Here is a 15,435-nt window from a genome sequence, read left to right as displayed (position 1 = left end):
ACTTGTAGGGGCTTTCTCCCAGAAGGGATTCACTGGAATGTACTCCCTTCCAAGCTACCCCATGTTAATTATTTTCTGTGGGGAGGCTGAATCACAGGGTGACACTATGGATCTTGAGGAGAGACTTGTAGGGTTCTGGGGAGGTTCACTATAGCAATTGTTTATAAGTTAGTGAGTCCTTCATGTGTTTTCTAAATCATGCAGTTAGAAAAAACGATCCTCTACCCAATATATTTCATTCAGAAAGGGACTTTTTACCCACAGTTATGAAGACCTGCATATGAGCTATATTAGAATTACATTATGAGATTTCTCACAAGAAATTCTAGGTGGGGATGAAACATATCAAATGTTGAACCCAATCCATTTAAGCCCACGGCTTGGGGTAATGGAGCACAAAAGTATGATAATGTGACAAATTGCTTGACTCTGAATCTTTTTTTTTTAAACAAAAAAAATTCATTTTTTTTCCTTTTTGTTTCAAAGAACTGGAGGATAAAGGAGAAAAAATATATTTCTGTTCATTAAAAACACTTTTTAAAATAGGAAGATTGAAGGTCTACTGAAGTCATTGTATTACCAAATTTATTTAATTCTTCAACTTGATTATAAGAAAGCTTTTACAGAGTAGGGACAATCTGTACATATTTGTCATGGAAAAACAAAACATATCCATTTTTAAAATAAATATAACAGTAAAAGCAAGAAGAGAAATAGGACATGCATCTTCAGGAGCAGCATGATTATGTGAAAAATTCTGCCAGGATTGAGAACACATGCACCTTTGAAGACAATGTCTCCCATTTGAATGTTCCTTGTGAGTACACAAAATAACTATTGATTCCTATAGCACTGTGTATAAAACAGTACTATGGAGGATAATTTTAATCTAGGTGGTATATGTTGATTGCCAATTTCAGAAACTTTAATTTGCCTGCCTATTTCCCATTTATACTTTTTTCATTTATTTCCATCCCCCTTAAGAAAACATCTGCCTTGGGGATTAATGCCCCTATAAATAAGCAAGAAGGAATCTGTGTCCATTATCTGGCCGTTCAGATTTTAGAGTTCAGATGCTATACTGTACACAGGCCAAACTAGCTGGCTTTGTTTTAGTTCTTAATAGGAGTCCTATATTTGTCCCCTTTTTAATACCAACCCTTCCCCATCACCAGCTTATTCAAATCTTTTGAATTATTCAGTCTTTTTAGATGTTGCTTAGATCTCAGTTTTATGTGGGTCAGTCTCCTTCCTGGCTCCTTAAATCCCCCTCTTACAGGAAATTTCTCTTGATCTCCTTAATTTTCCTGTACTTTCCTCTCTCCTTCTCTCTCCTCTCCTATTCTTTTTTTCCTGCTGTGATTGTTTTTATGTTGTGCTCCCCATTAGTTCCTTGAAGGCAAGGACTATATTTTTCATTTTTGTGTTCCCAATGTCTGGTCCAGTCTCTTGAGTACAGCAGGTTCTTAATATTTATCAAAACGATTTTAAAATGAGACCCAGAAGGACCACTCACTATGAGTGATGAGACAGGCAGTTCTGCAGGATCAGAGAAGTGTCAAAAAAAATTGGCAAAACTCTCTTTGAAACAATCAAGGAAAATGTCACCTGAAACCAGGCAGCTTGGTTTAGAGAATAAGACAATGGACTCAAGTCAATAAGAGTTGGGTTCAAATTTTGCTCTGGATATTTACCAGCTATGTGATGTGGGCAAGTCACATAAATGCTCTCAATTTCCCTATCTGCAAAATGGTGGATTCCACAGCCTCTAAAGTCCCTTCCAGGTCCAAATCTGTGATCCTAAAACACCCTTGAGATGCAAGAAAGTAACTGGAAAATTTATCTGAGGAATTTGGATGATCAATGGTTGTAAGTGGAATAAGAATATGAGAGAAACTATGGGAAGGAAGGTAATATATTGTTCTCAGGACAGCAGAACTAAGTGCTATTCATTTGTACTTGATGCCTTTTTGAAAGACCAACAAGGAGAAACTGCAATCATGTTGCTTTGAATGGTCATTTTCATATTACAATTGGACTTTGTTGATGATACCAGTTTAGTTTGTCTATTGACTTTTGTATATTTCAAACCCATCCATTAATGGATAGAATATGGACCACAAGGCTGCTTTTTTTTTTTTTGCTGTAATGGTGGAGGAGTTCTACATTCTTGCTTCCCTTTTAGTCCCCTAAAAAGTATCCCCCCTAAAAAAATACCAAGCTATACTAAAAAATCAACCACTTTTTAAAAAATAAAATATCCCTCTTGCAAAAAGTCCTTTCCTTTTAAATTGAAATCAACTATTATACTGTAATTGACTTTCTAAAAATGTCCTTTTATTATTTTTTATTTGCTTTTTATGGATTGTAATAAACATTTGAAGTAAAACTGTCACATCTGTTCAGCTGTGTCATTTGCTTGCTGTAGGGGTTCCATCTTCTTTTAATCACAGAACTGTGGAATTGAGCATACCCACCCTGAGTGACTTAAAATTCCTCTTAGGAAGCCTTTGAGAAAGAAGAGGCTTACATTATTCATGACTCAGCTTAGCCAGAAGGCACATTTTATTTGAAAAATGTGAAGGAAATTGGGCTAGCAGTCACCTAATTTATCCATCAGGATACAGTTTTCAATTCAGACTAACAAGTATTCCTGGAAGCACCTAAAAAAAGTCAATTCCAACTCCATATTAATCAACATATTACTGAGTTCTCCAGAGCTAGACCCAGGAGCATCAGAAGTCATTTAAATCCATCCTTCTTTCAGATGAGGAAACTGAGGGCCAAGGACATTAAATGACTTGCCCCACGTAGTGAGCATCAGAAGTAGGATTTAAACTCTGGTCGAAGGCCCTTGTTCTTCCCATTGTCTCCCTAGTGATTATAAGACTAAAGTAAAGATCACATTCAGGTTTGGAAAGCTAATGTCCTGAACTAAATTTCTCTCTGAGATTCAGGTGCTGGATCTCTGAAAGGTCACACAGCTGGAAATGTTTTAAATTAGTTTCATCTCAAACAAACACAAGGTGCTTGATCTTTCTGGGTACTCAAATACTTTTTGCCTCTCCCTTCAAACCTAAGCCTTTTATCCACACCCAACTTTTCCTTGAACCAAACTTAGTACCCTTACCAGCATCACTGTCAATATTTGCCAATTGCTGAGTTGATGCTAAGCTGTTGACTGAAGAAGTTGCCTTAAGTGAAGGGAAAAAAATGGCATTCTCAAAGTCATTTAGTATATATTTATTTTATAGATTAAAAAGATAAGCACACAATTGTAATGGAATTGCCTTTTTTTTCTGACTTTTCCAGCACCCTCACTGAACTATCCATATTCTTATCTTTGGAACATTCATCCCATAAAGGAGAAGGGGACAAGATGTTTCGAACTTTTACATAAACCACTTTTCTTTGTCCATTATTTTAAGATTCCAAAATCCACCCCAACGCCAAATACACACACAAAGAAGTTGAATTCTATGCAACTGTAACGTAATTATTCCACACAAAAAAAATGAAGTAATGTGGCTCCCTCTTTATCAAGGTGGGGAACTGTCGAAACAGAACACTATATTATACAGCCAGACTAAATTGCTATATTGATTAGTTTTACTGATTTTTTTCCTTCTTTATTTGTTTGCTGGCTTGTTGTGAGGAACGTCTTACTAGAAAGGGGAGGAAGATATTTTTAGGTATCACAATAATAGCAATAAAAAAAAACCTTTAGGATTCTGAAGTTCCTATTCATTAATATCTTCATGTACTGAGTGAACACACAAATCCCTTCTCTAGAACTACCCAATAAGAAAAGTACAGATCGAAAGACCTTTGTAGAATACCAGTGTGCCTCAGGGAGACCCAAAAGAGTGTTGTCAAGTTGACTGAATTCACAGCATCCTCCTAACTCCTCCTTCCTAATTAACCATAAGCACCAAGAACTGAGAATGAACTATTAGTGATTGCAAAATATTCCCACTGGCAGAGAACTCTTACAGTTTCACTTCTGGTAATAGATGTGTGGTCTAGTTAATTCATTTGGTTTGGGCTCATATCTTCCTCAAAAGGAATGTCACTCCTCCTTGAAAGCAGGGATGATTTCATTAGGGCTTTTGTATGCCCAGTTGCCTAGCACAGTATTCTATGGTAAGTAGGTGCCTAATAAATGCTTATAATTGCTTAAAGTGTGAGACAGAAAGGCAAAGTCACAAACTGATAAAATCTATTAGCTAATTTAGGTTTCCAGTCACAGAGTGCATCCAGACTTCTAGCCAGTTTCCCATAAGTATGTCATTGTGCACTAGAGAAATCGAAAAGGCAAAGAAATTATTGCAATTCTTTAACCCCTATTACAACAATAGCCCTTTAGAGCTGCAAAGGGAACTTAGAAATCAGCTGGTCCACCTCCTCATTTTACAGATGGTCAAACTGAGGCACAAGGTCACATCGTGGTAGGATATCCCAGGAAAATCATCTTTGTACATATCCCTTTCTAGATACTTGAAAGGAGGTAGTAAGATTAGAAAATCAGAATGTGTTTCTGATCAAAATCAGTTGGATATCCCACTCATCCCCAAAGCTCCAGAAGAAAGATCCACCAATAGATCCTGCTATTGTCTAGGTCTGACAAAGTCCAAGAATGCCAAAGGTACCAAAAGGAAGGCAAATTAAGGACCTTTGGGAACGGTCATTTAAAACAAATCTTAAGGAGACATGGCCAAACCCCAGCACATGGGTCTTTTTGGACCAAGTTAGAAGAAGGCTGTTAGGAAGCAGAATGGTTGTAAGGGGAGTGTTGTTCTAAGCTCCTCAAAGGACCAGGAAGGAGGAGTAAGAAGGGATGAATTCTAATTTTATTTCTGTTCCTACTAAAATCTTAAGGCTTTGGCTGCTCCTCTTCCTCTTCCTTTGATAATTGATCCCTACACTCCTGCTAATGTCTTCAGTTAAGTACTTATTATACTTAAAGAGTCTAAAAGATAAAGCCTGGATCTGGAGTTGTAGAGGAACTCCAGGATGAGCAATTCCCTCTACCATGACAAGTCAGCACCTTTTATGCAATTGATAGTCTGTGACCTGAAATGAGTTGCCAAATGTCATGTGATCATTATGGGCCAGAGCAGGGCCTTTCCTGGCTTAAAAGTAAGTTCTCTCTCCCACTCCTGCTGCCTCGGGGAGACCTAGAAAGGGAACAGACAAACTTAAAGATGACAAGGAAAAATGGCCGTAAAATGATTGCCTGGTTCCACCTTTAAAGAACCTCACAGTCAAGAAATCCTTTTAATCTAAAGTCCTCATTCTGAATTTTGTTGAATGCTTAAAATGGACTAGGTTCATTTGGGCTATATCTGCCCATTTGAGGCACTAACATGTAAAGAGATAAAGGACCATCAACAGCCTGTCCAATTCCTTTTGGGTTTTGGCTCCTGCTGCTCCCTTCTCTCTGAGCATCACTAATTGTATAACAATCGCCTTGTAGTCTAGACTAGATGTCTCTGCACCTATTGTCTCAGAGCAAGAAGCTATTTTGAGACAGTACTGAGTGAGAGAATACAAAGAGGATGGGGGAAAGTGGGAAAGAGAGAGGAAGATGGAGAGAGGAAATGTGAAATGGAGGAGGAGGGGGAGAGAGAAGGAAGAGAAGGGGGAAGGGGGAGAGAGGAGGAAAGAACAGGATAGCAGAATAAGGAATATAACTGACAGCACAGGAGATCAATTCCTGGCCATGTGTTGTTAAAGACAGAAGTTGATGATTTAAGAAAAGTTAGAGAAATTAGACAGTATTGTGACCTAACCTACTTCCCCTGAAGCTGTCTGGATCTAACTGTAACACGTGGATGACATTTGGCTATTTCTGATGTTTTCCAAGGGAAGACAAACACGACAAACAATTTTCTTAATTCTGATTTCTCCCCAAATCCTGGAGTTGTTTTCACATTTCATGAGAGGGTTAGTTTGGCAGTTTTCCTAACATAAGGAACTTCTCCTGAGGTTAACATTGGACCTTCTAATACAGCCATCTTCAAAATAAAATATTTCTTTGGCTGAAAACTTCTGGCACCTCTCTTCTACTTGGCTCCATACACTTTGCATCTGTCTACTTCCCTGACAAACTTCCTCACTTGCTCTGATGTGGGCTTGTTTCATTTAAAAGACAATATAATTGAACAGGAGACCAAAGGTAGAGAGATATTGGAAAAGAGTAATGATAAAGCTTCCTTTCTACTATTACACTCATTCCTCTTTAGTGATGCAATTTGGCTTTAAATGGGATGTTTAAAAATTAAATGGACAACATTTGTGGGTTTAATTTCCACTCCTATCCTCCTCTTCCTTTTGTGATACCAATTTGGCCAAGGTCTGAGAAAAATCAAACTCCTTCACTCACGCCATGATTTCTGGCTCGATGGCCTGTGTAAGTCTGAGATGCTGGCATTCTTTTCAGGTTAGGTAAGTGTGTGCCCTCCTATTCCCCAGAACATGCAAGTTAATCCCCTAAAGCTAGCCAGTCTGCTCAACTAGTTGTCCTGCTCTGAATCCAAAACACACCCCAGTTCCATTTGGGACAATCCAGTTCATCATCTCCTGAAGAACCTTTTATTGCCAAAAAAAAAAAAATCATTCAAAATCTATGAGAGCAAACCAGAGATTTCCTCCAGTTTTGTAAGTGACTTAACACACAGCTGGCAAGATTCTCAGCATTCCAAGCAGACTACTTCAAATACACATGATGTTTGTTATTTTTCCCTCCTTTACGGACTTAGCATAACTAAACAAATAGGAAAATATCAAACAAGCCAAGGCCAGTTATTTACAAATCCAGCTAAAAAGATTTTAGGTGCAGAAGGATTGATCTCATATCAATTCCTACTCAAGTCAAAAAAAAAAAAGATAAAACATTAAGCTAATTTTTAAAAAGGTGAGCTAACACCATAGAGGAGATTTTCCTGAAGTATAATAGTTGTTGGCCATCATTAAACCCATGTGTTATTTTTAGGACCCATAACCCCAGACAGCTTAGAGTGTGCTCCCATACAAGGATCTAGCCGCACATCCAGGAGAACTTAGTTTTACAGGAGAGCTCGCCAAGCATTGGAGTGAGGCAAAAGGTAAAGTTGCTGACCCAGACAAGCCACATCAAAGGCAACCAAGCTGTATCACAAAAGAGTTGGTTAATTTGTGACAGGTGTTGAGATTCATGGAAGAATGGTGGAGCCGTGATAGAGAATGTCAAGGTTTCACTTGCTTCTCCCACTTAATTGTATCATCTCTTTCTCCCCTGTGAGTAAGAAAGGGGAAAGAAAAGAGGAGAAAGGAGGAAGGAAATCATTTCTTCACCCACGTCTCCCCTCCCTATCCTTTGGTCAACTCGACATTGCAGAGAGTAGCCGAGTTGCTCAGGACGTGGTATGAAGAGTTGCATACATCAGAATAGCTTCGAAGGTCATTTATTTCCCTACCATAAGTTCTTATATCCAGAACTGGCATGTCCTAAAATCATTGGGATGCTCCTATTCCAAAAGTGGTCTCTGTGTCAAAAGGATGGGAGGCTACATAATCCTTGTACTCTCCATCAATGAGCTTGGCTGAATTTCTGGTGAACCAGCAGTCTATCTGCTCTTGTCCATTGTAGATCTTCCTCTGTTTCCAGACCACTGGAACCCGGTGTCCTTTCACCTTCAGAATGGTCTCAGAGCTTGGGTCTGCCTGGGAGACTGCAGGTTCAGCGTGATTCCGGTTGGAGTTTGAGTCAGCTGGCTCTTTTGTTAGTTTAGGCTCCTGGTTCAGGAATTGACCTATGAGGGGAAAAAGAAACAAATGTGAGAAAACCCAGCACAGATGTGATAACATTTGGCTCCAGGTTGGATTAACTGAAATGAACATTTCTGAGAGTTATAGAAGCATAGGAGAATGCTATGACATCAGTGAGAAATTTTAAGATGATTACAGTCTAAGATGTGGAGAGGCAATTGATTATTGGAACTGGAATTAGGAAACCAGAATTTGAATCCTATCTTGGGTCCTTACTAGCTCTGTGACAGAACAGATCACTTAACATCTCTCTGGCTGTTTTTTCATCTGTAAAATGAAGAGATGCATTTGATGTCACTTAAAGTCCTTTCAAGATTTAAATCTATGATTCTTTTCTTTGACTCTCTCAGAAGTCTTTCCTTTTCCCTATATGTTTGAAAAAAGGTTGTTCCCTATTACCTTAACACTGGAAATTTTCCAGACCTGCTTTATGGAGATCTACCAACCTGGCCCCTAAGCAAATTAAAAATGAGGCAGGAGTGACAGGAAAGTAGGATTAGGTCTTTTTGGTAACCTAATGCAGAGGCATTGGATGTGTGTGCAAGAGGTTGGGAAAAGTAAGAAATAATCTGTAAGAGAATTTGATATTCACTTTGATATTCATAATCAGAATTCTTCCATTCAAGTGGGTTTCTAGATCCCAATCCATAGCAGAATTCATTCTTGATAGATAAGACTTGCTAAAATCTCACGTTCAAATACCAAGAAATCCTGCCTTCTAAACCCAGCTCTGGCACAAAGTCTTGCTGTTAATTTGGAGCCATAGAGCTATGGGAATTGGCACAGTCAACAATGAAGCAAGAAAGCATGATAAATGTGGAAATATGTTTAGAAGAATTGCACATGTTTAACCTATATTGCTGTTCAGGGGAGAGGGGTGGGAAGAAGGGAGGTAGAAGAACACAAGGTTTTGCAAGGATGAATGTTGAAAACTATCTTTGCATGTATTTTGAAAATAAAAAGCTATTAATAAAATTTTTTAAATAACAGAGCAAGAATATTGGTAGCTAAGAACACAGGGGATTGACATCAAAGAATCTAAAATGGCTTGAACTCATTAATGGCACTTTACTGAAAGGTAAGAAAATAGAACCTTTCACTTTCTTATAGTTCTTAGGAGCATTGGCTCATTCCCAGAAGTCTTCGTAGCTATCTGAGAATCCATGCTTACATATATTATGCAATACAAAAATATTTCTATTAAATTATCTATTTTTATAGATATAGATATAGATTATATATATAATGAAAATTATATTAAATAATCTATCTTTATTTTTTATTTTATTTAATATTTATATTGTATAAATAATGTATATTTTTAGAGAGAGAGATTTTATATATATAGAGAGAGATTTTATATATATACATACATATATGTATATATGTATATATATATAAAATGAAACTAAAGCTACGTAACATGGTGGAAGGTGAGGGGAAGGCACTAGTATTTATTGAGCTCTTACCATGTGCCAGGCACTGTGCTGGGGATCACGTGATCCTTACTAGAATCCTCAGAGAAAGGTGCTATTGTTATCCCCATTTTACAGTTAAGGAAACTAAGTCACACAGAAAGAGTTTAAATGATTTTACCCAGATCATACTGCTAGTAAGCGTCTAAGGCTGGATTTGAACTCAGGTTTCCCTATCCATTGCACCACTTAGTGAAGAAAGAGCTGGTCTTATAAACATAAAAACCTGGATTCAAGTCTTGCCTCTCACATATACTGACTGTGTAACCACTGGCAAGTCTTCTCATGCAATGATTCTAAGATTATAAATTGCAGTTCCTACCTTAGTGGAGAATATTTCTTCACCGAGAATTCCTTACACCAATTAAATGGAAAGTGGAGGGGAAAAAAAGAAGAAAAAGGAATAAAGAGCGGAGATAAGTGGAAGGAAGAGAAGTAAGGAAAGGAGAAGAGATAAGAGAAAGGAAGGGGGAGAAAGGATGGGAGAAGAGAAAGAAATGTCAGCAGCATCAACTCCAAGTTAAAACATTTAATTGTCTCCTGAAACCCAATATAAATAGAAGAAAGTAAGAGACAGAAAGGGGCAGACCAGTGGACACACACATCTTACCTAAAAGTCCATGACAGTTGGCTGACAGTCCTTTGCTATTGGAGATGTAGAAGCCAAGATGGTTTCGCTGGTAAGGAGCCGGATTTTTGTAGAGATGAATGAGAATAACAAAAGTAATCGTGCCCTGGATGGTCACCGTAATGTTCGCGTTGGCAGAGACGGACACCTCCAGCCCCCGGCTTCCCACTACTACACTCTGGTTGCAAGGGAGAACTAATCTGTCCCCACCATCCAAAACGATCCTGTTTGGTGTGATTTCCAAGTAAGATCTCTCCGGCTTATTGATGAGGATGGTGATGGTTCGGAAGTACGTCCGATACTTCTTGTGACCATTTGGAGGAGCCGGGGCCCCGATTAATTCTCCATTCACTGTGACACCTTATGGAGGGGGGAAGGAAAAGCAAAACAGCCGTGAGGTAAAGTATTCCATTCTCCAAGCAAAGAAAGCAGAACCACTGCCCTAATGATACCAGCTGTGTGATCCTTTTCTCTAAGAGCAGAACAGTCAGCATTCTACCGACAAATGGCTCAGAAAACAGCTCTTGGTGGCTCAACACTGGCAAGCTCATAGCACTGGGGCTCTCGCCCTTCATTCCTTGAACCCTCCATTCCACCGCTTGCCCGATGACTCAAAGATCGAAAATTTCCTGTTTGTCTCCAATTAGGATCTTCCACTTGTTGCAACCGTAACTAGACATTTGGGGATGTCACCACTACAGTTTTTAAAGAGTAGCCAGGAAGGAAAAGATTGATATGAACAGATGCAAAACAAAGTAAATGGAACCAGGAAAAGTCTACAAATGGCTGCAAGATAAATGGAAAGAATGAGTAGTGAGTAGTCATAACAACCAAGAAAAGAAGAATTGAGAAGAGGTGTTAAGGGGAGGATGTGTGTAAAGCATTTTACACACTGTCATATTCATCTAAAGTGTTGGATAGTTTCACTAAAATGCTTTTTTCCCTCGTTTTGTCTATTACAATGAACAACTTTCTGTGGAGGGGAAGAAGAGAAGGATCCATTATGAAATGAAGATGATGTAAAAAAAATCAATATTTTTTAAGAGGCACTGTTATGTATCAAGACAAGCATTGGGTTGAGAGTGAGAGAATCTCAGTTTAAATCTTGCCTCTTCTTCCTGTGTGACTATGGCCTCAGTTTCCTTATCTGAAAAATGAGGAGATTGGTCTGAGGTTTCTTTCCAATGCTGTATCCTAAGATTTAATGAAGTTCTCTCATGCAAAGATGTAGATTTTCACACTGCTTGGTTGAATATCATACAAATAGTAGTTCATACATGATATTTTTTCCCTTTATTAAAGCTTTTTATTTTTCAAAACACATGTGGACAATTCTTCAACATTAGCCCTTGAAAAACCTTGTGTTCCAGGCTAATTGTACAATATTTCAGAGTTAGATTCTTTTTGTACAGCAAAATAATGGTTTGGTCATATATACTGACTTTGTATTTAATTTATACTTTAATATATTTAACATGTATTGGTCATCCTGCCATCAGGGGGAGAGGATGTGGGAAGGAGGGGAAAAATTGGAACAAAAGGTTTGGCAATTGTCAATGCTGTAAAATTATCCATACATATAACCTGTAAATAAAAAGCTATTAAAAAAAAAAAAGAAAAGAAAAACCTTGTGTTCCAATTTTCCTCCTCCCTCCCTCATGCCCTCCCCTCAATGGCAACTAGTCCAAAATATGTTAAACATGCATACATGCTATCTTAATGTCTAATGAAACAATATGTACTGAAATGGATTGTTCTCCCTGGCTAAAAGGAATATGCCATTAAAGGTTAATGCCATATAATAGAGACTCGCTCTCTCTAATTAATCCTCCTGTTCCAAAGTATCTTCTTAGCCACTCTGGGGGATGACAATTCAGGCATCACTTCAAGTGCTACCTCCTCCATGAAACCATCTTTCCCGATATTCTCTCCTTTCTCAAATTATCTGTCTTTATGTATTTGTGTTAATGTTTTATTCAGAGCACTGAATGTAAGGTCTTTGATGGCAGAAACCAGTACATTTTTCCCCTTTGTAAGGGTTAGTGCCTTGCATATATTAGGCATTAATACAAGTTTTTAAGAAAAGAAATTATTTTTTCAAAGAAATAAGACATCAAGCAGTGAAATTATATGGCTTGTGCTGAATTCACATAGAGAAAAATGTAATTGGGGATGAAATCCCAGGTCTTTCACTTCTTGTTCTCTGAAAATGGCAGGGGATAGGCAGGGGATAGATATCTGGATCCCATCAGTGATGATGGAGTACAGAAACCTCTCCACCCTCTCTTTCATTTAATTCAACAAGCCAGGATGGAGCTTACCAGAGTCCATGTGATCAGATACAAGTCTGAGAATGTCTCCAGGATTCCCATCGATGTTAAAACAAACAGTGAGCTTGCTCAAGGGGAAGTCCACCACAAAATGAGGGTCTCCGTCCGCTAACAGAATAAGAAAAGAGAAGAAAACTTAAGCCCAATGTAGAGACTGACTGTATAAGAGAAGGCTGTGGGATGTTAGTAGGGAGGTCCCCATATATTGCTTCTTTTTCAGTTGTTCAGTCATGTCCAATCTTGACGAGTTTGTGACCCATATTGTCCACAGAGTTTTCTTGGCAAAGATACTAGAGCGGTTTGCCATTTATTTCTCCAATGGATTAAGGCAAACCGAGTTTGTGACTTGCCCAGTGTCACATAGGTAGTGTCTCAGGTCAAATTGGACTTAGGTCTTCTGACTCCAGATTCATTCTATCCCCTGAGTCATTTAGCTAACTGCTTCTTCTTTTTCAATAATTTTTAAAATTTTCTTTCTGATTTCACTTCTGATAATCATAGGGAGATGAAGGTGGAGAAAGACAGTGTAGGTTAAAATTGACATTAATATACATTGTTTGATTTTTAAAATGCTAGTGAATAGCTATCCTTGCGCCATCCCAACTAACTTCTGAAGTAGGATCAAATCCTACCCTTGTCACTTATTGCCTATGTAACTTTGGGGGGGAAAGCAAGCTAAAATAAGTACAATTCTCAATTTTCCTAAATCTCAGTTTCTTTATTTGTAAAATAATGTAGTTTAGATTAAATGGCTGGAGGTTCTTTCCAGCTCTAAATATTTGCTTTTTTCTATTGGACTTGGAATTAGGAGACATGAGTTTGAATCCTAGTTCTCCCCATACTAGCTTTCTGACTTTTAACCTCTGTGGTCTTTTTTTTTTAAATACTTGCTAATGATGGTGGGCAAGTCACTTAGATGCTATCTACCTTAGTTTCCTTTTTTTTTGTAAAATGGGGATAATGATATACTATCTCCCAGAGTTGTTATGAAGAGTAAATGAGAATTGTAAAACACTTTGCAAATTTTAAAGTGTTATATAAATGCTAGCATGAGAGTGCTTTATAAACCCTGAAACATGAAGAAGTGTCAAATATGCATCTAAGAGGCTTGCTGGATAGAATACTGGATTTGGAATTAGAAAGTCCTAAGTTCAGATCCTGCTCTAGACTCTTACTAGCTATGTGACCAGACAACTCAACCTTTCCCTGCTTCAGTTTTCTTACTGGTAAAACAGTAACTCTCTCATAGGATTATTTTGAGGATTAAATGAGATAATGTAGGTAAACCTCTTTATAAACCTTAAAGTGAGTTATTTTATTTTGAACCAGAACCACAATTTAATTGGCAAAGGAAACTGTCAATGAGAAAACTACCTTTACCAATATCATCCAATACCTACACTAATGGAAAGAATTGTCAGTGGTCACTAAGAGGCTAAGTGACTTGTCCAGATCTGTATCAAGGATACAACTGGCATCCAGGTCGTCTTGGCTACCAGGACCAACACTCTGTCCACTACATCATACTGCTTTTCAATCACATCCTTTTGTCCTTGTTGTTATTGTTGTGGCTGTTGATGAGTTGTTCACGTCTTTCATGACCCCATGGACCAAGCCTAGCTTGCAGAATCTTGAGCATAACCTTGCCCATGTATGAAATGAGTACAGTTGCTTAGTAATTTGAACATTCCTTTGCATTGTTCTTAGGATCAGGATGTAAACTGATCTATTCCAATCCAGTGGTCACTGTTGAGTTTTCTAAATTTTCCGGCACACTGAGTGAAGCACTTTAACAGTATCATCTTTTAGAATTTTAAATAGCTCAGCCAGAATTCCACCACTTTCACTAGATTTATTGTTAACAATACTTCCCAAAGCCTACTTTATTTCATTCTTCAGGATGTCTGTCTCTAGATCAGTAATCACATCACTTGTGATTAACAATGATGTTAAGATCTTTTTGCATAGTTCTTTTTGCATTCACTTCTTTTTAATCTCTTCTGCTTCTGTTAAGTTTCTTTTATCACATCCATTTTTGCATGAAATATTCCCTTGATATCGCTATTTTTGATAGTATTTTATTTTTCAAAATATATGCAAAGATAGTTTTTGACATTCACATTACAAAACCTTGTTTTCCAAATTTTTCTCCTCTCCTATCTCTTTTCTTCCCAAGACAGCTAACAATCTGATATAGGTTAAACAAGTACAATTCTTCTAAACATATTTCCATATTCATCATGCTACATAAGAAGAATCAGATCAAAATGGAAAAAAAACACATATTTAATTTTCTTGAAGAGATCCCTTGATTTTTCCACTCTATTTCTTTTCTTCTATTTCTTTGCACTGCTCATTTAAAAAAACCTCTCTCATTACTATTCTCTGGAATTCCCATTCAGTTGGGTATATATGTCTCTTTCTCCTTTCTTTTTCTTTTCCTTCTTTCTTCAGCTTCAGTTAGACATTTTGCTTTTTTTGCTTTTCTTTTTATTGGGAGATTTTGTGTTGCTGTCTTCTGCATAAATTTATGAATCATTGTCCATAATTCTTTGGGTATATTATCTACCAGATTTAATAATTTACTACCAAATTTTATCTTTTATTATAATCTTCACTTCCATTTCACATTCATAAGACATGTTATTTAGCTTATATCTATTCAGTCTAATCGTTTTCCCTACTTTCTTTAATTTACATCTAAATTTTGCAATAAGTCCCTCTATATTCTCGTATACAAGGTCAAATAAGTCCTTTTAGTATTGAGTTCTTATTCTATACATAAGTCTCTTGTCTTACAGTCCAATATTTTTTCCTGAGATCTATACCAAATACCAATGTTCACTTATTTCTCCTAAATAGTTACTTATTAGCTGAATAACGTGAGCCTAAACACCTTTCCCTTTTGGGTCATCGGCAGTGGGGAGAGGAGGAATCTATCTTCCTGACTTTGGGGTTAATCATTGTCCAAGAGAATCTGTGTGTATGCACACTAACCCAAAAAGTCACAGAATATTAGTTCTAGGAGAAATCTTAAAGCATATTATTTTATGGATTAGAATATAGATACAGAGTATTAACAGTCACATCAAACAGTGGTGAAGCCATTCTTTTAATGGCTCCAGTTTCTGAAGCTAATGAGTACTCTTTCCTTAGTGAACTAGCCTGTGCTGTTATCTTCTACTCTCAAGTC

General features: G+C 37.5%; 1 protein-coding gene across 2 annotated transcripts in view; it reads right to left on the bottom strand.

Moving 5' to 3' along the window:
- Positions 1 to 568: 568 nt before the first annotated feature.
- ITIH5 (inter-alpha-trypsin inhibitor heavy chain 5) overlaps positions 569 to 15,435 on the bottom strand; it is an 82,180-nt gene continuing 67,313 nt past the window's right edge. For both annotated transcript variants that reach the window (XM_052000161.1, XM_052000162.1), the window contains exons 12-14: positions 12,234 to 12,350; positions 9,895 to 10,272; positions 569 to 7,793 (exon numbers count right to left, since the gene is read on the bottom strand). In XM_052000161.1, the coding sequence (XP_051856121.1) occupies positions 7,495 to 7,793; positions 9,895 to 10,272; positions 12,234 to 12,350 (794 nt within the window). In that variant the 3' untranslated portion in view covers positions 569 to 7,494. The remainder of the gene's footprint in view (positions 7,794 to 9,894; positions 10,273 to 12,233; positions 12,351 to 15,435) is intronic.

This window comes from Antechinus flavipes, chromosome 5 (genome assembly GCF_016432865.1).
Source record: "Antechinus flavipes isolate AdamAnt ecotype Samford, QLD, Australia chromosome 5, AdamAnt_v2, whole genome shotgun sequence".
Classification (NCBI taxonomy): Eukaryota; Metazoa; Chordata; class Mammalia; order Dasyuromorphia; family Dasyuridae; genus Antechinus; species Antechinus flavipes.
The sequence above is the reverse complement of the archived record's forward strand: the minus strand, read 5'-3'. Positions and strand labels throughout refer to the sequence as shown.